This window comes from Esox lucius, chromosome 3 (genome assembly GCF_011004845.1).
Source record: "Esox lucius isolate fEsoLuc1 chromosome 3, fEsoLuc1.pri, whole genome shotgun sequence".
Classification (NCBI taxonomy): domain Eukaryota; kingdom Metazoa; phylum Chordata; class Actinopteri; order Esociformes; family Esocidae; genus Esox; species Esox lucius.
In genome coordinates, this window is record NC_047571.1 from 29,935,492 (window position 1) to 29,959,181 (window position 23,690).

At 43.6% G+C, this 23,690-nt stretch overlaps 2 protein-coding genes across 4 annotated transcripts in view; one reads left to right on the forward strand and one right to left on the reverse strand.

Moving 5' to 3' along the window:
* LOC105024656 (low-density lipoprotein receptor-related protein 8) overlaps positions 1-11,623 on the reverse strand; it is an 88,273-nt gene extending 76,650 nt beyond the window's left edge. For all 3 annotated transcript variants that reach the window (XM_029118748.2, XM_029118747.2, XM_029118746.2), the window contains exons 1-2: positions 11,460-11,623; positions 10,701-10,823 (exon numbers count right to left, since the gene is read on the reverse strand). In XM_029118748.2, coding sequence (XP_028974581.2) covers positions 10,701-10,823; positions 11,460-11,526 — 190 coding nt within the window. In that variant the 5' untranslated portion in view covers positions 11,527-11,623. The remainder of the gene's footprint in view (positions 1-10,700; positions 10,824-11,459) is intronic.
* Positions 11,624-19,928: 8,305 nt separating this feature from the next.
* LOC109615173 (doublesex and mab-3 related transcription factor 3, truncated-like) lies at positions 19,929-23,512 on the forward strand. Its single transcript, XM_020043785.3, has 4 exons — positions 19,929-20,538; positions 20,827-21,080; positions 22,278-22,410; positions 22,885-23,512. Exons 1-4 carry the CDS (start codon positions 19,974-19,976, stop codon positions 22,971-22,973), a joined length of 1,041 nt encoding a protein of 346 aa, XP_019899344.2. The 5' UTR covers positions 19,929-19,973; the 3' UTR covers positions 22,974-23,512.
* Positions 23,513-23,690: the final 178 nt, after the last annotated feature.

Genomic DNA, 23,690 nt, shown 5'->3' on the forward strand with positions numbered 1-23,690 from the left:
AATCTGCCTGCAGCGTCTCGCCCTAATCTGAGATAATAGCTGTGTTTGAGCCAGGGTTTAACCCTTAATGATGACATTCGGGGACCAAGGGCCTCCGGGTGGGAGGTCAGACGGACACAGCGTCCTGGGTAAGCCGGAGGGCTGACCCCATGTGGTTCACTGGTCGATTGTCCCGTCAATAGGCCCTCGGTCGGCCAGGATATTTTTAGTTAAACTGTCTCACATAGATTTTTTTTTTTTCCTGGTGCAGGAGAGACACCTGTCTGACATGCTGGTCTTGGGACTCATCCATTGGCCGATTCAAGACGGTCTTGGGGACTCATCCATAGTACGATTCAAGCTGGTCTCGGGACTCATCCATTGTTTGAATCAAAACAGCATCAGGACTCATCCGATGTCTTCATAACAATAATCTCAGGATTCATCCATTGTCTGATTCAACCTGTTCTTGTCCATTTTATTATTAACACCGGTCTCAGGACTCATCCATTGTCTGATTCAACCTGTTCTTGTCCATTTTATGATAAACACCGGTCTCAGGACTCATCCATTGTCTGATTCAACCTGTTCTTGTCCATTTTATGATAAACACCGGTCTCAGGACTCATCCATTGTCTGATTCAACCTGTTCTTGTCCATTTTATGATTAACACCGGTCTCAGGACTCATCCATTGCGTGGGAATGACTTTTTATTGTGTTTGAAAACCTCAGGTGTCTGCTAGGACAACTGACATGACATTCATTTCCCAGTTCCACATTTTTAATAAGACAAACCTACGTATGTTTTGGGACAGAGATCATTTTGTCCTCTTTTGCCTTCATACACCCAAGTGCTTGGCTTTGAGACTTTTTGAAACAGCTTTTTTGTTTGAGGGTATTTCTGTTCTCCTCAATTCCACCGGCAAAAGAGAGGACAGGCAGCACAACAAAATGTATTAAATATACGGCCAATACCACTATCCATTGTCATTCCGTAGGAGCTCAGGCTATTCAAAAAACATGATTTCATCCCGCGTCTGGAATTCCATTCAACTTTGATTTATTCAGGGGAGTTGGTAAATAACTAACCTTCTCAATTACAATGACAGGCTGGTTTCTTAAAATGCTGAAACCAGAGGGGGGATGAGGTGTGTCATGCTAATGCTTTTCCTACATCTGCCAATACACTGACGATTATAGAACGCCTGTCAGGGACACAAACAAAACAAACATTTCTGTCAATCCACCTCTATCGCCCCACCTCTCCATCACACCCACCTCTCCATCACACCCACCTCTCCATCACACCCACCTCTCCATCACAACACCCCTCTCCATCACACCCAACTCTCCATCACACCCACCTCTCCATCACAACACACCTCTCCATCACACCCACCTCTCCATCACACCCACCTCTCCATCACACCCACCTCTCCATCACAACACCCCTCTCCATCACACCCACCTCTCCATCACACCCACCTCTCCATCACAACACACCTCTCCATCACAACACACCTCTCCATCACAACACACCTCTCCATCACAACCCACCTCTCCATCACAACCCACCTCTCCATCACAACACACCTCTCCATCACAACACACCTCTCCATCACAACCCACCTCTCCATCACACCCACCTCTCCATCACACCCACCTCTCCATCACACCGGACTCTCCATCACACCCGACTCTCAATTGCACCCACCTCTGGATCGCACCCACTTCTCCATCGCACCCACTTCTCCATCACACCCACTTCTCCATCACATCCACCTCTCCATCACACCCACTTCTCCATCACACCCACTTCTCCATCACACCCACCTCTCCATCACACCCACCTCTCCATCACACCCACCTCTCCATCCCAACCCACCTCTCCATCACACCCACCTCTCCATCACACCCACCTCTCCATCCCAACCCACCTCTCCATCACACCCACCTCTCCATCACACCCACCTCTCCATCACAACCCACCTCTCCATCACAACACACCTCTCCATCACAACCCACCTCTCCATCACACCCACCTCTCCATCACATCCACCTCTCCATCACAACCCACCTCATTTCTTAAATGTCCTCCATTCTGCCCTTGTGTCCTGCCTCCATGTGACAATGTTACACCACCTCTCTGTTGCTCCTCCTCAATCACTCCACAATTTTTTCGCTCCACCTTCCTATCCCTCCACCTTCCTATCCCTCCACCTTCCTATCCCTCCCCCTTCCTATCCCTCCACCTTCCTATCCCTCCACCATTCCATCTTCTCCATCACTCCACATCTCCACATCCTGATCCATCTTCTACCTCGTCGATCTGACAACACAAATCAACAACATACACCGACAACACACACGACAACACGCACTGAAAACACACACCGACAACACGCACTGAAAACACACACGACAACACGCACTGAAAACACACACCGACAACACGCACTGAAAACACACACCGACAACACGCACTGAAAACACACACCGACAACACGCACTGAAAACACACACCAACAACACGCACTGAAAACACACACCGACAACACGCACTGAAAACACACACCGACAACACGCACTGAAAACACACACCGACAACACGCACTGAAAACACACACCAACAACACACACTGAAAACACACACCGACAACAGCAGGAAGTAAGATGTAGTAGAGCAAGTCTCAAGGGCATGGAACTATGGAGAGGGAGAATGAGTGATAGGGGAGTGATAGGGGAGAAGAACAGAATGATAGGGGAGTGATAGGGGAGAAGAACAGAGTGATAGGGGAGTGATAGGGGAGTGATAGGGGAGAAGAACAGAGTGATAGGGGAGTGATAGGGGAGTGATAGGGGAGAAGAACAGAGTGATAGGGGAGTGATAGGGGAGAAGAACAGAGTGATAGGGGAGTGATAGGGGAGAAGAACAGAGTGATAGGGGAGTGATGGGGAGAAGAACAGAGTGATAGGGGAGTGATAGGGGAGAAGAACAGAGTGATAGGGGAGTGATAGGGGAGAAGAACAGAGTGATAGGGGAGTGATAGGGGAGAAGAACAGAATGATAGGGGAGTGATAGGGGAGAAGAACAGAGTGATAGGGGAGTGATAGGGGAGAAGAACAGAGTGATAGGGGAGTGATAGGGGAGAAGAACAGAATGATAGGGGAGTGATAGGGGAGAAGAACAGAATGATAGGGGAGTGATATGGGGAGAGGAACAGAGGGAACGAGAGAAAAAGCTGAAAAAGTGAAGGAGGCAAAAGCGTTGAGTGTCCCCAAAAGGTTCTTCTGCAGTAAAAGCCCTGGCCAAAATCCATTTAAATCACAAAACGGTTCTCTCTAGACATCGTTACAGGGAAGCAATGAGAGAGCCGAATGGGATTTCAAACCCCTGTAATATAGTAATATATATTGTGTTGTGACCAGGGCACAGTAGGGGAGAGATCAATTAAACACAGGTAAATCCTAGTTAAAGCCAGCTGACTGCTACGGTACGTTCTGTTGGTCTGTGGGATTCGACTCACCTCTATAACAACAAGGTTTATTGGATGAACAAATCATACGTTTTTTTTTCCTACTTAACCCCAGAGAACTGTATTTTTTTCTCCTTCTGAAGCGACACATAAACCTGTCCCACATCAGCGTCTTCAGGAAATTGGTGAAGAGGAAGATAAAAGGAGTGCAACTCCCTGACTGCTGGACGTTATTGCTTTTAGAAAACAAACACATCGAACCAAACCACATCAATAACTGCTGTCTCTATCAACACTCAGCAGTACGCATATAAAGGCAGTGCATTTTCAACGGCGTCAGCTTAGCGTTCTCTCCCCTGGGTGCGTAACTTAGCAGCTAAGGCTACGGTTCTGGTCACAGCCCACTTGCATTCACTGATTTGCTGGTCTTCTGATCATGCAAAAACATTGACGTGGCCTAAAAGGTCATGAACTCTTATAATACACACAGCACAACCCAAAAGGCCTGACCACCCCTCACAGTCTGGCTCCTCTCTAGGTTTATTTAATTTCGACCCTACCAGGGAGTTTTTCCTAGCCACAGTGCATTAACTCTTGTGCTTGCTCTTTGGGGTTTCAGGTTGGGTATCTGTAAAAGCCCTTGCTGACAACAAGGCAAAAAGGGCTTTAAAAATACATTTGATTGATTGAGACCCAACCGCCACAGAAATCTTACTATTGCTACCCGATTTCCCAACTAAAAGATAACGGTAGATAATAGTAATATTTTCCAAAAACAACAATTTAAGTTTCATGTAACATGATGAACAGAAGCTTGTTATTAGGCTCCAATAACATGTACCTGCAGTTACAAAACTTCGCTGCTAGCTGCTGTTGGACCTGGATCATAACTGAATTTCCCCTTCATGTGAAGCTGCTCCTGTCATTGTAATGTCAGATCTATCCATCTTCTCATGCTTCTGCTGCCCAACAACTTTATTAAAGACGTTTCTCAAGGGCACATTATCATATGTAATTTCTATAAGGTATTGCTTTTCTTTCCTCTGAGTGGCAGACATATCTATGTAAAATGCTTGTGTTTTGTTACTCAAATTAACCATCTTCGGCAATTCAAATCCTTAGCAAACAAGCCAACAAGACCCAAAGTTACCCCCCCACCCAAGGACACAGACTGGCATTTATATTAAATGTAAGTGGTTATCACTTCAATGTCACTTAAATAGAATTTAGAAAATCAAAAAAAATTATATAAATGAATTTTTTCAACCGTAACATAAATGTTTCTTTTGGGCCCTTCTGATTGGCTGTCACGGGGGCAGTGCATCCGTCACATCCATTAAAGCTCCGCCTCTGAACAAGAGGCCTCCGAATGTTGCAGCTGTGGTCCGAGCCGTACCCAACCAGAAGACCAGCTGTAGATACATCAGGTGTATGTTTCGTAAGAGTTGTTGCTAGGCAGTGCCTGTAACTATTCTGTTAGCATCTTGATGACAAGACGGTGGGTTGTTACGACTAGAGCCATGTCTTATACCCCCACTGGAACTCCCAAAGTGGGATGACACATTCAGCATTGTTTTGGGTTGGGACAGAAACGCTGCTCTTTGTGATGGGAAGCGTCTTGATAAATCCATCAATGTCAGGCTTCGCACTGATTCTTTACATGGGTTTGAGCCAACCTTCAGGATTACTGGTCAAAACTAGTATTTTGCTCTTTACACCTGATTTTCCATCTGACATATAGATACTACCCACCTAGACCAGCTGGCTCCTATTGCTCCTCTTAGAACTCTGCAGTAATACATTATGAATGGCTGTCAGTCAGGAAACTAGTCTGTCAATGTGGGTTAACCAGAACAATGGAAAAGACCACATTTACGTTCTCGGCCGAAAGCTGATGTAACACTTTCCAAAAAAACTATTGTCAGAAGACAACACTGCAAACACAGAAACAACCACATAAATATCCCTTGTTGCCTACCATGAGGTAAAGAAATCAATTTCGGAAATATTTTTGTTTTTGCTGTCAGAACAGAAGGCGGTACGTTAATGCCAAATGAGGGTAAATGAATTCCCTGATCGTCGTCCCCAGAGCACAGAGGGGAGCGCGCAACACTGCAGATACAAAGTCACGACTAACCTCTGACGCCAATCAAACTGCTTCCCACACCCAAAATAACTTCCTGTTAGAAGTGGATGGCACTGGGTGTTGGAGGAAGAGAAATTATCCTCATCCAATTGGAGTCTTGGTCAGTGTCCCAAATCTGCCACCATAGAAGGGCATTATATAGGCAGTAGACTGTTTTGTGATGATTGATTTGCAATGCATGCTTGGTTTAAAGAATGAATAAATGAACACAGTGAAAAGAGGCAAAGCATCTTGGGGATTCACCCCACATCCCAGCCCAGAGACATGCCTGGCTTTATCAAAGCTAAGCTAAAGAAGTAGAGAGGAGATTCCAAACTGTGGGTCTAAACTGTCATTTTCTGCAGACAGAAGCACATTTTTAAATGTTCCTTCTTGTAATAGATGTTTTATTTTTTTTAACCACCACATATGTCTGTCAGTTGCTCCGGATGAGATCGTCTGCTGTGTAAAATGCCTGTCAGTTGCTCTGGATGAGATCATCTGCTGTGTGAAACGTCTGTCAGTTGCTCTGGATAAGATTGTCTGCTGTGCAAAATGTCTGTCTGTTGCTCTGGACAGAACCGTGTTCTGTGTAAAATGCATGTCAGTTGCTTTGGATGATACAGTCTGCTGTGTAAAATGTCTGTCTGTTGCTTTGGATGGGACCATATTCTGTGTAAAATGCCTGTCAGTTGCTTTGGAGGATACAGTGCTGTGTAAAATGCTTTGGATGAGACTATTCAGACAGGAACCACAGAGCTCCTGGAACATGACATGGCCACTGAAGGATCTCTCTATCTCTCATGTTGTAGCCCAGTTTCAGAACACATGTTAAATTCATGGCCTATTGTTGTTGGAATAAGCTTGGATCTTGTATAATCAGCTATCTGGATGAAAACCAAAGGGAAAAGAGTGAGGCCAAAGAGATTTTTAAAGGGACGCTCTGAAATACTGAACAGCGTGCTATGAAGGGAAAAGGGTGCCTTTAACTCTGTGGTCTAAAGACCGGCCCCGTGACCCTGGGAGATATTGCTATATTGCCAAGGAACAAAGGAAGGACCGTCACAAATCAAACTTCAAAACACTGTGGGGGGGGGGGGGGTTTGTTTGTAGGATACACAGTTCTGCTGTCAGCAAATGTGGTGACCAGGAGAAGATGGTATCTGCCATCTAGAATCCTGTTTGGACTTGAATAACACCGCTAAAATAGGACTGGTCGGCGTGAGGTAGAGGGGGTGTTTAGGAGAATGTCTGGTGGGGGTGGAGATAAAGGGGTGAGAAGGGGTGAGAAAGGGTGTATAATGAAAGGTCTGGTGGGTGTTGAGGTAGAGAGAGAAATGGTGTTTAGGAGAAGGTCTGGTGGGTGTTGAGGTAGAGAGAGAAATGGTGTTTACTAGAAGGTCTGGAGGGTGATGAGGTAGAGAGAGAAATGGTGTTTAGGAGAAGGTCTGGTGGGTGTTGAGGTAGAGAGAGAAATGGTGTTTACTAGAAGGTCTGGTGGGTGTTGAGGTAGAGAGAGAAATGGTGTTTACTAGAAGGTCTGGAGGGTGTTGAGGTAGAGAGAGAAATGGTGTTTACTAGAAGGTCTGGAGGGTGTTGAGGTAGAGAGAGAAATGGTGTTTAGGATTAGGTCTGGTTGGTGTTGAGGTAGAGAGAGAAATGGTGTTTACTAGAAGGTCTGGAGGGTGTTGAGGTAGAGAGAGAAATGGTGTTTAGGAGAAGGTCTGGTGGGTGTTGAGGTAGAGAGAGAAATGGTGTTTACTAGAAGGTCTGGTGGGTGTTGAGGTAGAGCGAGAAATGGTGTATACTAGAAGGTCTGGTGGGTGTTGAGGTAGAGAGAGAAATGGTGTTTAGGAGAAGGTCTGGAGGGCTAGAGTTAGTCTCTCTGCTCAAGACAATGGTCAAAATAGCCAATACATCGCAAATACACCGGACCAACTAAAACCCCAAAACATCCATTCAAAGTTGTCTTACTGTTTGATGCTGTACCACACAAACACACACTCCTGCCAATGTTCCTTACTAACGCAACATCACAAGCGCACGTGAAGTGTACGCCAGTGATGGGAGCCCCGGGGGAAACCACACAACCAACCCCACTAAACAGGCCCAGTAATGGGGTCGTGTGGTGTCTCCACTGGCCCTCCGGACCGTCTGAATCCTCCATACCGGTTCACACTCCACCGCTACGTCCCCAGCCTTCCGCATCACCCGCTCGTAGGCTCGCGTTTGTAGCCCGGAAAGCGTTTCCCACGCGACCAGGCGTGTTTCTCACAATCTCCCACTCAAATGCCTGCTTTCTGCCTCGACGGTGGAGTCGTTAGCCGTCAGTTTTTACTTTTTTTACTTTCACCGTGCGACACACGAAATCCCGGTGATTACACAAAAAGCTTTGAAAAGTGAGCACTAGTCCAAACATATCTAACATTTAGTAGCAGCACATGTACTATATTTATTTCATCCCACTGATGTAATAAACCTCACTGCTCTGGAAACCTGTAAGAAAACGGGGGGAGTAATTGTGCTACACTGCGAGGGGTCTTTGCCCGGGGAACGCAGGATATGTCGGTGAGGAACGAGGAAGCCGGCTCACAACAATGCAACGCAATCATCTTTATCAGCGGTCCCACACAGATACAGCCCTCTAACCGCCGAAGCTACTGGCCATAAAAACGTCAGTAAAAATGGGATAAGCCATTTTGAAAGTGTAATCATCAAATAGCAGGTGACTCCCGCTAAAAGCATTTTGGGAGTGCAGCCGTTTAACTCTTGACATTTTTTTGGCATTTTGGAAAATCTTTGCAAAGCTGGCATTTCCAAAACACAACCAGTTATTGAACATATAATAGTCGGCTGGACAGCAGGGTTGCAGTCAATTCCATTTCTTTTCAGTGAATTCAGGGAGAAAAACTGCCGTAACAATTACAATGCTCCTTGGTGCTTCTCTGCCTGGGGATGAATCTCAGCATTTCAACAGCACGCTATAGAAGCACTAATCTCTATTGACAGGGTGGTGTAGGTTTCTCGCAGCAACTGTTGAACATTTAACATTTTGAGGTCAGAGTTTATGAGCTGAATTAAACATGGAAGTCCTTCTGAATAACACCACCGTGCTCTGCGCTCCGCTCACATTTCAGTGGGACACATGCTGTTTCCGGACAATTATAGAAAAAGGACAAGATCTTTGAATTAATATGTAAAGTGCACATTAAAAAAAACGAAAGCGCTGCAAGTCATGTCAAAAGAACGTAAATCTATAGTAACTCTTTACTGTTTTATAACCTCTGGATTTGACTAAAAAGACCACGAGTTAAAAGGACGTGTCCAGGGGGTACCCTGTAAAAACCAGGGGCCGCCCAGTCAAGCTGACGCAAAGCTATCAAGGCTCACAAGACATTCACTTGAATTTCACTGACTTCGCACGCTCCTTTATGAAGGTAAATATGTTTATTAAGCCCACTCCCTTGAGGAAACGGAAACGGAAGGGACCCCGCCAACCAGTTTGACAACCAGGCTTGACAACTTAGAAAGCGGCTCCACCAGACCCCGTTCGGTAGGAAAGAATCCAAACGGGCACCAAGACAAACATTTGTCAGTGTCGTCGGCTGGCACAGCGACACATGAATCTGGCCTGCTTCCACGCGGAGGCCCGAGGTCTCGTTCCGCGGACAGCGTCGAGGGCGCGGGGGGGGGGGGGCGGATCGTACACCGAGGTGGGCCTACGGAGACATCGGCTTTATCGGCGCAATAGATCTGCCGTACAAAGTGGCCGTGGGCGTATAAAAGAGAGACTAGGACCAAGAGAGAAACCGAGAGTTTATGGGAAAGAGACTGAGCGTACCGCGGGGGGGGGGGGAGCAGCAGGAATTCCTCTCGAGCCACAATTAACCCGCTGAAACAGACGAGCAACGCTCTCCTGGCAGCACCTTCATAATGTTTTATTTGTGCTGCTCCGTTGAAGATGTAGGACAGTATGGGCTCTCATTAAGCAGCGAGGGGATGGGAATGATGTCCTTATTAAGTGACAGACTGACGGCACTCTAGCTACAGTTTAACAGTGTCCTTCTCAACACCCATTGGATGGGAACGCCAGAAGTCCCTTCCTCCTGACCCCTCCCCTTCAAGTTAGAATAGGGAAGGTGGAGTGGAGAGAGGAGGTGAGAACTATGCAATTGGGAAAAGGCCTGTCTTTCAGCTGATTGCACTATGTGGGTGGGAGGAGATGGGAAGTTGTGCTGTCCAATCATCTTTCACGCCTCCACCACAAATTACCCCTGAGGCCCAAGACCCAAAAATAGCACGACTGGCCTAAACGAAAAAAAAATACCCGGGAACACTGGACAGCAGGGTATAATCCCCATGCGCACAATCTAGTCCGATGTTAGGTTGGACCTGTCTCATCTGGACTAAAATGCCCTAATAACTTAAAGGGGCCCTATTTAAGATTTTTACTGTACTGGCATGAACACTATACAAGCACAAATGACCCATAGACATTTCATATTTACTTTGTACCGATTTGTAATTTCCTTCCAGTCGCCTTATAGACACTTGCTGTACAATCCATCCCACCCTGAACCCCATGGACTAGCTGGTACGAGGCCGGTCTCGTTCATTAAATGGAAGTTGCGTTATTGTTGCGTTATTGTTTAAATTCAGTCATGAAGATGTCATAAGCAGCATTCTGCACAGTGCCCCTTTCATTCTCCACTATAACCGGGACACCTCCTGTTCTGCCCGGCGTGATTGGGAAAGGGTTGCATAAAACAGCTGAGGCTCAACTGACAGTCCAATAAAAACAGCTGTGGCTTCAGAGTCGGCCGAAGTTGCTTGTTTCAAATCGTTACGTATTACCAGTGGAAAGAAACCCCAAACACCCCTCTCATCTTCTGGGGACCCCATCTTTCCATATATTCAAACTATTCTGGAGGCATAACACCTGATTTAACTTGGCAAGTCATTATCCCCTGACCAGGTGAATATGGCGAGGTTCACAAACCACTTATTAAGCAAAAAGTGAACTATTCATTTGAGTAAATCCCTTGTGGTCGGTTTCAATTAGCATTTGTGTATTTGGATTTTAAGTGTCAGGTGTAGGCAATTCGCCCTGACGGCTTACCACAGTTTTCCTCGTCGCTGTTGTCTGAGCAGTCGTCGTCCTCGTCGCATCTCCATATGGTCGGTATACACCTTTTGTTGTTGCACTGAAACTGGCCATCCTCACACTCCACCGCCTCTGTTCCTGTAATGTGGTGGGAAAACATCACTGCGCGTCTCCTCACCCCCCGACCCCATGTCCCCCCGAAAACAAATGGGCACGCGCTCAAACTGTCATTCGCAAACGAATGCCTAATTGATATGCAGCACGTTCAGCCGGGTCATTACCCTGTTGACCGAGGGTTCCGTTATGTGTGTGACTCCGGGGTCTGTTGCTGTGTTACAGGTAACCGTAGACACATTGTTACAGGTGGACCCTCTGATTGATACGTACAACCTCTCATTTCAAAATTGGGGTTGCGCATCATCAACCACGTCATTACAATTAGACAATGATTCATGTGTAGCCTGCTGCCCCTCACCTCATCCTATGTTCCAATAATGCTGTGCCTCATGTTCAGCAAACACATGCAGACGCACATAATTCCCCATACATTTTGACATCTCAAAGAGAAAATAAACGTGCGTAATTTGAATTGTGCGCTATTTTGGTTAAGTTTTTACTAACAATTAAGCGTTCTCCCAGATCATTGCAACAGCGTAGCGCTATTTGGAAGCGTACGCTATCACCCGGAGAACGTTTGGATTCCTCTCATAGCTCGTTACGGGCACAATTTCCTCCGATTAACGTCGTTTTTTAATCAAAGACAATAAAACTAACCTTTTGAAGAATGAAGTTTTAGAACTAGCAAATGAAAGAGCAGTAGTTTCCTTATATCCGTCCACATTTCTGGAAGAGGTGATGAAGCTCATCCACAAACAAAGCCTGTCTGAATATCCTTTCCTCTAGCGATGCGACGGTGGTACTTCACCGACCGAAACCCCCCTCGCCTCAGCCTCACTTGCAATTTGAATGGGTGACGACGGCGTGTATGGGCGGGGATTGTGCCAAGAAAAAACATAATAAAGCATTTTATTTTCAACTTGCCTTTTTCCGTAGATAACATGACCATGCTCCTGTGGCCTAAAGTATTTTTTCAATGATAAAATAACTTTGTTGACGTGCGTTGATTATTAAGAACTTCATCTATTACACACCTCAAATCCGGCAATTCGATTAGAAAACGTGTTTTAATTGGAGGTCGACTGACACCCACTTCTCTTTTACAATTTTGACCTGCGTCCATTACATAAAAAAAAAAAAATACACATACTTTCATAAAATGGTTACTATACATACAAGTAAGATTCACATACCAAGAATATTAGCAAATCTATTCTACAGAATAGAATAGTAGAAAACAGATACTTTTTTCCAGTTTTAAATGACTTCAGATGTCAACAGTGGACGACTGTCGCTGTCACCCATGGGTATGTTTTACATGGGCCTCTGGAAAAACAGAAACAGAAATACATTTGCTGGCATGGCAGACAGAGAAGTGAGGTACAACATTTTTGACAGTTCTGCACCTGCCGATGCCATAATCTACTACTCACCTATAATCTACTCTCCATAAAACCTACTAATCTATAACCTACTCCTTATCTATAATCTGCTCCTCATAAAACATGTTCCTTATCTATAACCTACTCCTTAAATATAATCTACTCCTCATAAAACCTACTCCTTCTCTATAACCTACTCCTTATCTATAACCATGGATGTAGCACAAAATTCTGGGCCCTGTACATAGGCGGTCTCTGAGGGCCCCTCCCCACTTTATTCAAGATTCAAACATTTTTGAGGGCCCCTCTACACATTAGGGCCCTATATACTTAGTACCCCTTTTCCCCCCAGTCCAACGCCCCTGTCTATAACCTACTCCTCATAAAACCTACTCCTTATCTATAAACTACTCCTCATAAAACCTACTCCTTATCTATAACCTGCTCCTTATCTATAACTTATTCCTCATAAAACCTACTCCTTATCTATAACCTGCTCCCTATCTATAACCTGCTCCTTATCTATAATCTACGCCTCATCTAAAACCTAACCTACTATTAAACTATAACCTATACTATAACTCTTTCTGATTCTGATCTATTATTTAATACTCATCTATAAGCCGCTACTAAACTATGACCTACTCCTCATCTACAATGTACTCCTCATTTATAATCTACTCCTCATCTGTAACCCACTTCTCATCTATAACCCACTACTTATCCATTAACTACTCCTCATCCACAACCTACATCTCATTCATAATCTACTCCCCATCTATAATCTACTCCCCAGCTATACACTCTTAATATATATGCAAATGATAGTGAGGCAGACTAGGTTTTTTGTGTGGCAGAAAGTGACTAATGACCACACATGAGTAAACTGCACTACTATTCTCCCTCATTACCCATCATGCAACGGTTACAGGTCTTTCCTTCTTCGAGGTTACTTCCTCGTAGAAGGATGGGTAGTGAGGGAGGAAAAAAAAGTGCAACAATAGCTACTCCGCAGTGTCAACGGCGCCTCGCCAGAACAAATGACGCCGTCAGTCAAATCTAGGCCACAACCATCGCTGACAGCATAATCAGTCATTTTACCAGAGTAAGCCGAAAGGGGGAACTTAATCCCTCCCCCTAACACACATAAAAACATTAATAACATCCTTAGCCAATCAAGAGTGCTGAACCAAAGGGGTTGTAACGCCTGTTGTCATGGACACAGGGTTGTGTGAAAACTACAGGTCACTGTGATACTCTGACATACATGTACTGTTACGCTGTAATCCAGCCTGGGATTGAATGGCTGGGTGATGTTGACATAACAGTTACACGGGTCTGTCCCCGTGTCCCGTCCTCAACCGTCTTACAATAGCACGAATGGCTGAACAAAACAGGGACAACAAAGAGCCTTGGTGTGAATCCAAACCTAAAGTAGTCAAGTAGCCAACAAAATTCCTTTTCTTCGGGTGCCATTTCATACAAATAATTGGGTCTTTTGAGAAATCTTACTGGACGTAGGCTATTTACAATAGGCGCAGTATCTTAATTTAAGCCTGTTTGCCAGACCAGGAATGTAATCCACAGTAAAATGAATTTGGGTTCTCTGACATATTATGTTCCAGTCTGTTAAAGAACCGGCATCAAACTGGTTCCCCATGTCTTCAAGTTTTCGATCTAGTACGATTTTGTTCGATCTTGTATATTGACTGTTTAGTTAGGATCGCCCCTCACCTGGTTGTATAGGTCCCAAATTGGAAGGAGAACAGAAACCAGCAGACAGTAGTCTCTCCATGGAATCGGCTTGTTGAAGGCATTGCGGTCTGAAAGTGAACAGCTCAAATGCGTTGATAAAATGGTGACACTCGTCTGCCCTTGACCAGATAACTGTTCCTCATTGATGGATGAAAAAACAGGGATGTCAAAGAGAATGTTGCATCAATAGAGATGACGTCAATAGACCCTGGAAGCAGACAAGTAGCCAGCCAAGTGTCTTTATTCTGGTGCCAGTTCATTTGAATTATTGAGTCTAATGAGTAATGGATGTTTACCTCAGATGTGGAATTTTAAATTAAGACAGTTTCCTACAACAGGCAAAGAATTCTGCAGGACATAGGGTTAGGGTTAGGGTTACAATAATAACTAGGGCTTCACTTAATCGTAATAACAGAAAACATTGTAGTTATTAACCCCCTTTTATTCTGAGAGCTCTATCAGGTACCTTATTATATCTTATATCTTAGAAAATGATTAATGCATGTTACTCTGATTAGTTTTTGTTTTGTTTTATTTGGTCTGCAGGTCAGCACTCGTTTCTTTGAAGGCAGAGCACTTTAAGTACAGAGAAACAAAGTCACATGGGAATTCACTTTGCATTATTAGTGGACTAATTAACAAAATGCTATAAAACTGTTTTTGGATGAAATATCCCATTAACTTGAGTATTCTTTAGATGAAAGGCCTCTGGGTATTTCAAACAATAAGATTTTACTACAGATCAGGGTAGAAGACAGGGAGGACAGACAAGTTCTAATGTTACAGAAAACAGAACCGAGTAAAGCAGAGTGCTAAGTGAATTGAACAACACTGCTCTCGTCGGCAGAAGCAAAAACTGGAGGCCTGAATGTCACTGATTAGGCGTTCCCACAGAGCTATGGTCAAGAGGAATCTGCTGCCCTGACTTGTGAGAAATACAAAGAAAGCATGTCAGTCAACCGTCCCTATAATTACATGACCAATAAAACACTGATAATGTCACGCAATCATGCTCAGACAAACGTGAACAGTGGCGTGGCCACTGTTCATGTTTTCATGAATAAAAAACAATTACAAAAAACAACAAGGTCCAAATGTGATGTATAATACCCACTGATTCTTGAAGAGTGTCACTTGTAAATGGCTAGTGATTTTAATTTAACTGTTGTCAACACAACCCCACCGTTGGCTCTCATTGTGGACTTACACAAACACTGTCACCTCCATAGCATGCTCAAGACTACAAATGTTCATACCCCTGAGTTGGCAGACCTTATACTGGCATACCTGCATTGGTAGGTTATCACTTTTTTCACACCCATTTCTAAGCTTTTGGCCAAAACAGAAGAGCATTGTTACAGCTTCAATGTTTCTCCCTTCAAGGATTCTTGTATTGCTTGGTTGTGTGATCGGCATGTGAACACCACAGGCAAAGCTTGGATGAGAAAATGTGTAAAAGTATACCCGAATATTATAATTAAGACTAGCATTCAGGACTAGTAAACCCACTGATGTAACAACATTAATGGGCCGAGCACAAATAAGAATCCTTAATAGCAAAATGTTCTGAAAACACTTGCAATGTTTAAGAAGATGAAATTAACTAGATCAATCTGGAATCTCATCTACTGAAGATAAAAGAAAAGATGGAATTGAGTTTTCAGCCGATTTGCTGCAGATAGTTAATCAGGACTGAATGAAAATGCATTTGGCACAGTCAGGATTAAGCAGGAGGCAAACTTCATCACAGTGCTTTTATATGTGTGTGTGTGTGTGTGTGTGTGGGTGCGTGCGTGTGTGTGTGCGTGTGTGTAAGCGAGAGTGTGTCCTTGAGTGAAAACAGATTGATAGACACAGAGAACAAGAGAGAATGAGCGTAAGAGCGAGACAGAGAGAGTGAAAGACTTTTGTAAATCGATTGCAGCAATGTAGAACTTCCAGATGGGAAGATGTGCTAAATGGCTCTACAAAATTCATTTTTATGTAGCAACCAAGGAGAGGGATCTGAAGACTGGTCTGTAGCTACATAGTATGAGCTAGTTTAGACACTCAGAGGCGGAAAAGCCAAAAATCTGGGAAATAGATTAGCCCAAAACAAGGCACTGGACCTGAACTAAAGTATTGCTGTGTTAACCCAATATCTAGTCTAGTATTACAGCATCTGACGTGCAAAAGAATTATAACTTTCTGCTTTGAAATGGCATATCTGTCGTGTTTAGTGGCAGGGGAGGCTGGAGTTATAATGAAAATGCAAGTCTCTTTCTAACGACACTGTGAGACTTGACGGTCGTGGGTGGTCTCGCCTGCGTTGCCAATTAGTTACTCTGCATCTGTCGTCTTATATCCAGTAGTGATGGCGGTGATAAATTCATAGAGTGGCATATCAGGGTGTTCTTTTACAATATACCTGCACAAAGATCGCAGTATTTCTGTCCTTCATAGCATATTCTCCATCTTTTTAAATAGTGCGCCAATTAGTTTTCAGCACTTTGTATTTCATTGCTGATTAAAACAATTTTTGTCATGTCTGTTGTACTTCTGCATAACGCATAGAGGCATGGATATGTTTGGAACAATACATTGCTATAAAAGCAGTATAAGAGTACATTCAGGCAGCATATCATGTCAGCTTCTAATTATTGTGTTCTAAAATATTTAGTAGGCTACAATTCTAAGACTCTAGCAGCTAACATGGGGTTAGCTAACAAGGCGAATTGCTGATGGTACAGGTGGTACTGCCCATAGGCGCCGCACTGTCTCTCGTTCACGTGCTGCCCTCCTGATGTACAGCACATCGAGTACATTGAGCATTAAGCGCACCTCTTCGTCAGCTATGCACGAACAACATCACAACAATGTACCTTAAGGTACCTTAAGGCATGTCTGAGCAGAGCCATCTTCGTCCCACGCCGTGAATATGTTCGCGGGCTGGAGGGCGGGCGGAAAGTCAGAGGGTTGATTGGTCCTGTCAGACTTTCTTACGACTATTGTATCCAGGGTAGGGTATCCAGGTACTAGTATTGGCAAAGGGCGTTGGTGTCCCATGCATAAATATTCCCTAAGGTATGTTATGAGAGGGTCCCCAGTGTATTCCGACCCCCTGTCTTAGCCAGCAGAATATATTCAACCCCACGTTGCACACTTTATAACATGTGATGTCAAACTCAGTCACGAGAAACAATTCAGTACAGCGTGAGGTTTGAGTAAGGAAACAAACATTTCTCTTTTGGCATTAACATGGCATTAAAACCTGGCTATGAAAGTCAACAAACATTTACATTTATTCCTGACGAGGAGGTATTCTTTGACGCGGTGGTCTGAATGTTTGAATATCTTGGTGGACAATTTAATCTTTTTCTTGTTTGTTTGTTTGTTTGTTTGTTGTTGCTAGGCAGACAGGTATGCAGACACGTATGCAGACACTAAGGGCCCAGACGCTCTGTCGAGGCAGGGCTCAACACCCTTGTCGTCGGGGGACATATTTGATCGGGAGCTCAGACCGCTACACCAGACTCCGGCACCGTTGATTTCATCTTTCTAAAATAAACCGGATCGATTGAACCCAGTAGAACGTCTGCAACATAGTTTTTTGGGTGTAGAGAAGGTTTTATCTTGTCATCATAGCCTGAATAATTATTTCCATGTTTACAGAATATTTTCATATTGAAATGTCATGGTTTATGACTCTGTATGATTCCACATGACACTGTATGACACTGTATGACTCTGTATGACACTGTATGACTCTGTATGATTCCACATGACACTGTATGACACTGTATGACTCTGTATGATTCCCCATGACACTGTATGAATCTGAATGATTCTACATGACACTGTATGACTCTGTATGATTCCACATGACACTGTATGACTCTGAATGACACTGTATGATTCTACATGACACTGTATGACTCCATAACAGCAGCATACTCATAAAGCACCGCTGGAACAGTGGCTTTCAGTTGGGGTACACCGCAGAGCCTTTCAGTTTTGTCATCATACTCATATAGGTTATAGTTTGGCGCCTTGTTTTTATTTCTGTGGCGTATACAACAGCGTTCTACATGCATGCCACAGTAGCTCACGTCTTGCAAACACAGCTCTGTATACGTTACACGCGCTTAGATTCTGTTCAGCGGTTTTGGGATTGTCTCACACAGTCTCAGCCCCGAGCCGGGGGCGGGGGGGTGTGGGGTGGGGGGGGTGCACCTGAACTGACTGATTTGGGGCGACATGGTGGCATGCTGTGCAACCAACCGTATTTAGCCTTTGAGTGACATCATCGTCAATCACAACCTCTTCTTCCTCATCACCTGGGCAACACATTCAACATGGGCACAAGCCGGGGCTGACTGCCCATCTCATTAGGACATCAATTCAAACCTGATAAGGTTTCCGTGTCGAAGACTCCTCGTTATCAGGAAATTAACAGTCTATTTTATGGAGACAAATGTGTGTAGATGGTGTAGCTATGGGTTGCAAACAGAGGTGATATTAAAGAAAGTGTTTTTAGTTTACCTGTAAACTGCCAGAGTCAAGGATTTTTTGTATTCATATTTTATGTACACTAATTAACTATCTCTGACCCTTGTGACCACGAGACCTCATCAGATGTATGAGTAAATTAAATAATAAGATGATTTAAAATGTAAAAAAATTACAAAATAGTTTTATATTATCTATGTGAATACAATTGGTGTTTAATATGAGCATGAAATATACTTTATATATATATACAGTATCTCACAAAAGTGAGTACACCCCTCACAGTGTACAGTTTGTATAACAATGTAAATTTGCTGTCCCCTCAAAATAACACAACACACAACCATTAATGTCTAAACCGCTGGCAACAAAAGCAAGCACACCCCTAAGTGAAAATGTTAGTATATGTTAGTATATCACTATGTTACTTTGTTGTCAATGTTTTGGCATCAAATTGATGGGAGTTTGCACAAATTTAAATAGTTGGAAGTGTTGTTGAGTTGATTTTATGTTTTTTTCATGAATTAGGCCAATTCCCCTCGCGTAAAATCTTACCACAAATACTTACTATAATTAGTGGTGTACATAATAAATACATATAAAAGCAGAAAAAAGGGCTTTGCCCACCGAGAAACTGTGCCCCCAGTTTTGTTTCCCCATAAACACAGCAGATGATATATTAATTAGATACAGCGGCGGGTGGGGGTGCAGGAGATGCGGGTGGGGGTGCAGGAGATGCGGGTGGGGGTGCAGGAGATGCGGGTGGGGGTGCAGGAGATGCGGGTGGGGGTGCAGGAGATGCGGGTGGGGGTGCAGGAGATGCGGGTGCGGGTGCAGGAGATGCGGGTGCACCTGTCCCGGTTATGACAGTAATACGTACGTCAGGATTGGCTTTATATGCTTATATACCGCTTCATAATTTTTCGTCTGGAGAGGGTGCCCTGTAAAAACAGCTTGCACCAGCCTGGCTACGCCAGTGATGAGATATGCACTTGTAAAAAAAAAAAAAAATCCCCTTCAGAAATGTTATCCCACAGTTATCCAACACACCCTCCCGCACCTGTTTTCGTTAATTATCGCCGGTACCTGTTTTCCCTAATCACAGACACTATGTAAGTTCCTGCTTCCCCATTGTATACTGTAGGTCTTTGTTCGGGTATAAATCCAAATAAGACATCGTATTAGTCGCGCAAAATCAGCACGCTTGATAAGGTACAATCGTTAAAACACGTATAGGCATATTTCCACAAGAATGTCAAAATCACACCATATACATCTATATGAATGAGGCACACACGGAAAATTTGTAATTTTAGCCGATTATTGGCCAAGGTCTTGGACCAGTGCTTTCCCACGCCAAAAAAGATACAAGGTTTCACGTCACGTGGCACGGCGCGGTTGAAGTTGAATTATTCCGTTGAGACTCCACTCAGTCTAGACTGACAGCTCAAGTTGATTGACAATCCTGGTTTAACTAGCCGCAAAATCTATAAAACGTTGAAAAACCTTGGAGATTTTGGTTCAGCTTCAGCAGCTTTCTCGTCCCATGATCGCTATAGAATTCCTCATGTCAAAGATTGCCAAACCGCTTAAAAGTCCGCGAAACCCGAAGTGTGCCAGGTGCCGAAATCATGGATTCATCGTTCAGTTGAAAGGACATTCTGGCCATTGTCAATTTATTCGATGCAGCTGCTGGAAATGTTCTTTGATTGCAGAGAGAACAAAAATAATGGCAATTCATAGGAAGATTAAAAAAACGAGTAAAGAGGAATTAGCACGTCCAAATGTAACGCAGTCAAGGCCGGGTGATGATGCGGCCCATGGCCATATGAGCGGCCGGGAGGAAAGCGTGCATCTGCCTAGCACATCTGGAGACGTATCGCCTGGTCCGGTTGGCCGTACAGAGTCGGTAATTAAGATGCCAAAAGGACGTATTAAAGAAGCAGACGGTAGAACGTATGCAGAGTTGGAAGTCCCCACGGTAATAGCCCCGGAAAGTTCCCACGATCCGCGGAGAAAGTCAACCCCTGGAGGCGATCACCGAGGAGACGATGCTCTTTACGGGGCGCCATGGAGTGGAACTCCGGATACGCCTTCTGCGATGAGTCGAAGTGAGTCGTTTTAATATACAATACGTTTACTGAATACACGCATATGTATTGCTATATGAAAACCCTAATTTAAAAATACATGTATTCATGTTTCGTTTATAAATTGTTAGCTAACTAGCATAGTTCGTCTAGGAATATATTAGCTTAGATTTCGCGCCTTTTATGAATTCTTGGAATATTGTACATTTCATAGTGTTGCAAAAGTTTTGTTTTTGTGTCACTTGTAAACATTTATTTTATTTATGACTAGAATTTACATTAACAAATATACTTTTCTCCTACGCACAGGCGGCTCACATTTTCCCAGCGACTATGTTATTGCGGAGGTCGGAGAGAGAGATATGTTCTCCAGGGACATAGTGCCTTACCATTTCAAGTTTTACTCCGGCTTCCCGAATGGCTATGCACCTTGCCCGGCCATTCTGGTGAACATGGCGCTGCCACCACCGGGGTCATTCAAGGACAGCCATGGTCCAATGGGCTTTGCTCAATTTCCGAGACCTGGATCCATGCACTATACACCAGAGTATGGTCCTGCCCACGTAAGATCAAAACCATTATAATTAAAATAGAACCAAGTCGATAGTATAGTCGAAAGCTTAAAAGACAGCCAATCTAGTATAATGATTTGTATTGTATTTGTATTACTTTTTTTTGTTTTGACAACATTTTTATTTCAATTATGAAACATTGTTGTAAGTTGATTAGCTTAGAGAGGGAGGGGTCTACCTTACATGCTTAACAAACCGCGCATCTCTATTACTCATTGCCATTGGCGTCGTTAACCTTGGACGATCCGGGCTATAGCCGCGGATCTTTTATGAATAGCCCCGGATCTCAAATAGACCAAATGGGTCATTGGGGGCTAAGCCCCGAGTGTATTGTGAACCTAGAGACGCCTCTGCTTATGGCCCATAAACACGGTTATAAGTAACCACGCTACCAAACAAGCATTCTTGCCAGCTAGATGTTGATAAGATTAAGTTGATTCACCTTTGGATTATATTGAAATAATTCGATTTTTGTGGGGGTTTCTTTTGTCAAATGTGGTAGTAAAGTTGTATTAATGTTCTGAATTCAAATCAAAGGGCCATTGTAAAAGGACAAACGGTCCTGATCTGGCCTGAGGTCTTTTATTCGAATAGAGCTGATGTAGGGCGACATTCTAAGACCCCGCACAACAGTTTTATATATGAAAAAAATATATATAGTAAATATAGAAAGAAACCAATTTCCATTTTGAAAACAATAAATGTGTACATTATCACCCGGTTCGAATGTTATCATTGGATTGAATGGGCATTATCAGTGGCTATCAGCCTCATAGATATGGGTCAGAAGGAGCCTGCTACGCCTACTGGTAGGCTCAGAAGGCTGTTATCAGCCATTCGCATGGTTAATCACGGATAAACACACGAGAAGACTCCAGATCCAATCCCAGACGAATTCAGGTCGCTGCTACAGGTAAGACCATTAAAATGGGTTACGGTTAGGGTTAGGGTAAGTCTACAGGTAAGACCATTAAAATGGCCTTTAAACTGTGATAACTTTGTCAATACTAAATTATCTAAATACTAAATTAACCATGCGAATGGATGATAAGGAGCCTTCTGAGCCTACCAGTAGGCTAGTAGGCCCCTTCTGACCCATATCTATGAGGCTGATAATCACTGATAACGCCCATTCAATCCAATGATAACATTCGAACCGCCTGACATTATTCACTGCTCTGTACCCAGGAGGGCCGGGGGCCTTTCTTCAGCCCCCACCTGCCTGGCTGTGGCATTCGTCTGCGAGGCTACTCAGAGGAGCTAGTTCCCAGGACACATCCGCCCCAGTCTTCTGTACCTCAGGGCAGGGATCATGGGCCAGGTACTGCCGAGGCATCTTCTGTTTTCACGTTGATTATTATTCATATACATTTATACACTATCGTTAGGTAAAACTAGAATCCTTTTTATACTTTCAAAAAACATACCTGAACCAGCAAGATGATGAAGTTAAGATACGGCACCTGTGGCTATCTAGACCCCACTGTAGCTACCTGGGGTCAGTTGCGTTGGTGGCATGCCTGACTTCAAGAGAAACCTGTCATTTGCTCTGCCTCTGACTCTCTGCAGAGGGCATATTGTAGCGAATAACCAATGACCACAAAACCATGGAGCGCTTCAATAGTAACTAGTTGTTTTTTAAATGTCTTACCAAATATAGTATTCTGTTTCTTGCCGAGATTATGGGCCTAACCGACCGCACAGCATCAGTAAATCGTAACTACCGCCAAATTCTTGATATTTGGCTTCTGTGGCTCTTAGTGCTTGCCCTTTGATTAACCAACTCCTGTTACAGATGGGAATCTCCACAACAGCCATGGATCAGAGGGCAACTCCCTGGAAAAGAACTCTTGTTCCCTGGCCTCTTCACAGAACACTGTGTGAGGACAGAGATCAAACACTGCATACTGTTCATGGCATCCTGACTGCCTTTAAAACCAAAAATATATTTATCCACTTGAGAACAATAATCTTGACCCTTTCTGTTGTGCAATTACACGGCACCAAAGCCTTCAGTCTCTTCTTCTGTTTACGATTATACATTCTGTATGGCAGTTCAGTATGCCAGGGTTTCAGTTCTCACTGTACTACAGCTGTAACACAAAAAACAAGCTGTTTCATTTCTGGACAAATATAAATATGTGACAATTTGGTGGACTTTGATTTGCACTAATGTATATCCCAAACTATATCTAAATAGAAGTGTGAAACTATATTATGTTATTTTTTTATGTTAAGTTCTATTTTTAAATATTTAAATATTCAAATACAATCGCGTATTTGTATTTTCATTAAACAATATGTTAAATTACAAGTATCACCTTGAATTACAAGTGATGTGGCTCAGTCTTATCTGTTACCTCCAGGAACACATCTGTTCTTGTGCAATCAGTTAATTCCTTATTCAAGCTGTTCCATGTTCACAGTTGGTTACATTGTTCATTAAATAAATATTTTAAACAAAAATCTGTTTTCTGTCATTAGCTGTTCATAACGACTTTTGATTTGCAATTTGCCAATGGCCTGTGATTTGATGTGGTTTGTATTGTAATGTACAAATCAGTAAAATAATTTGCACTAAAATCTCTCTAATGGGGCTTG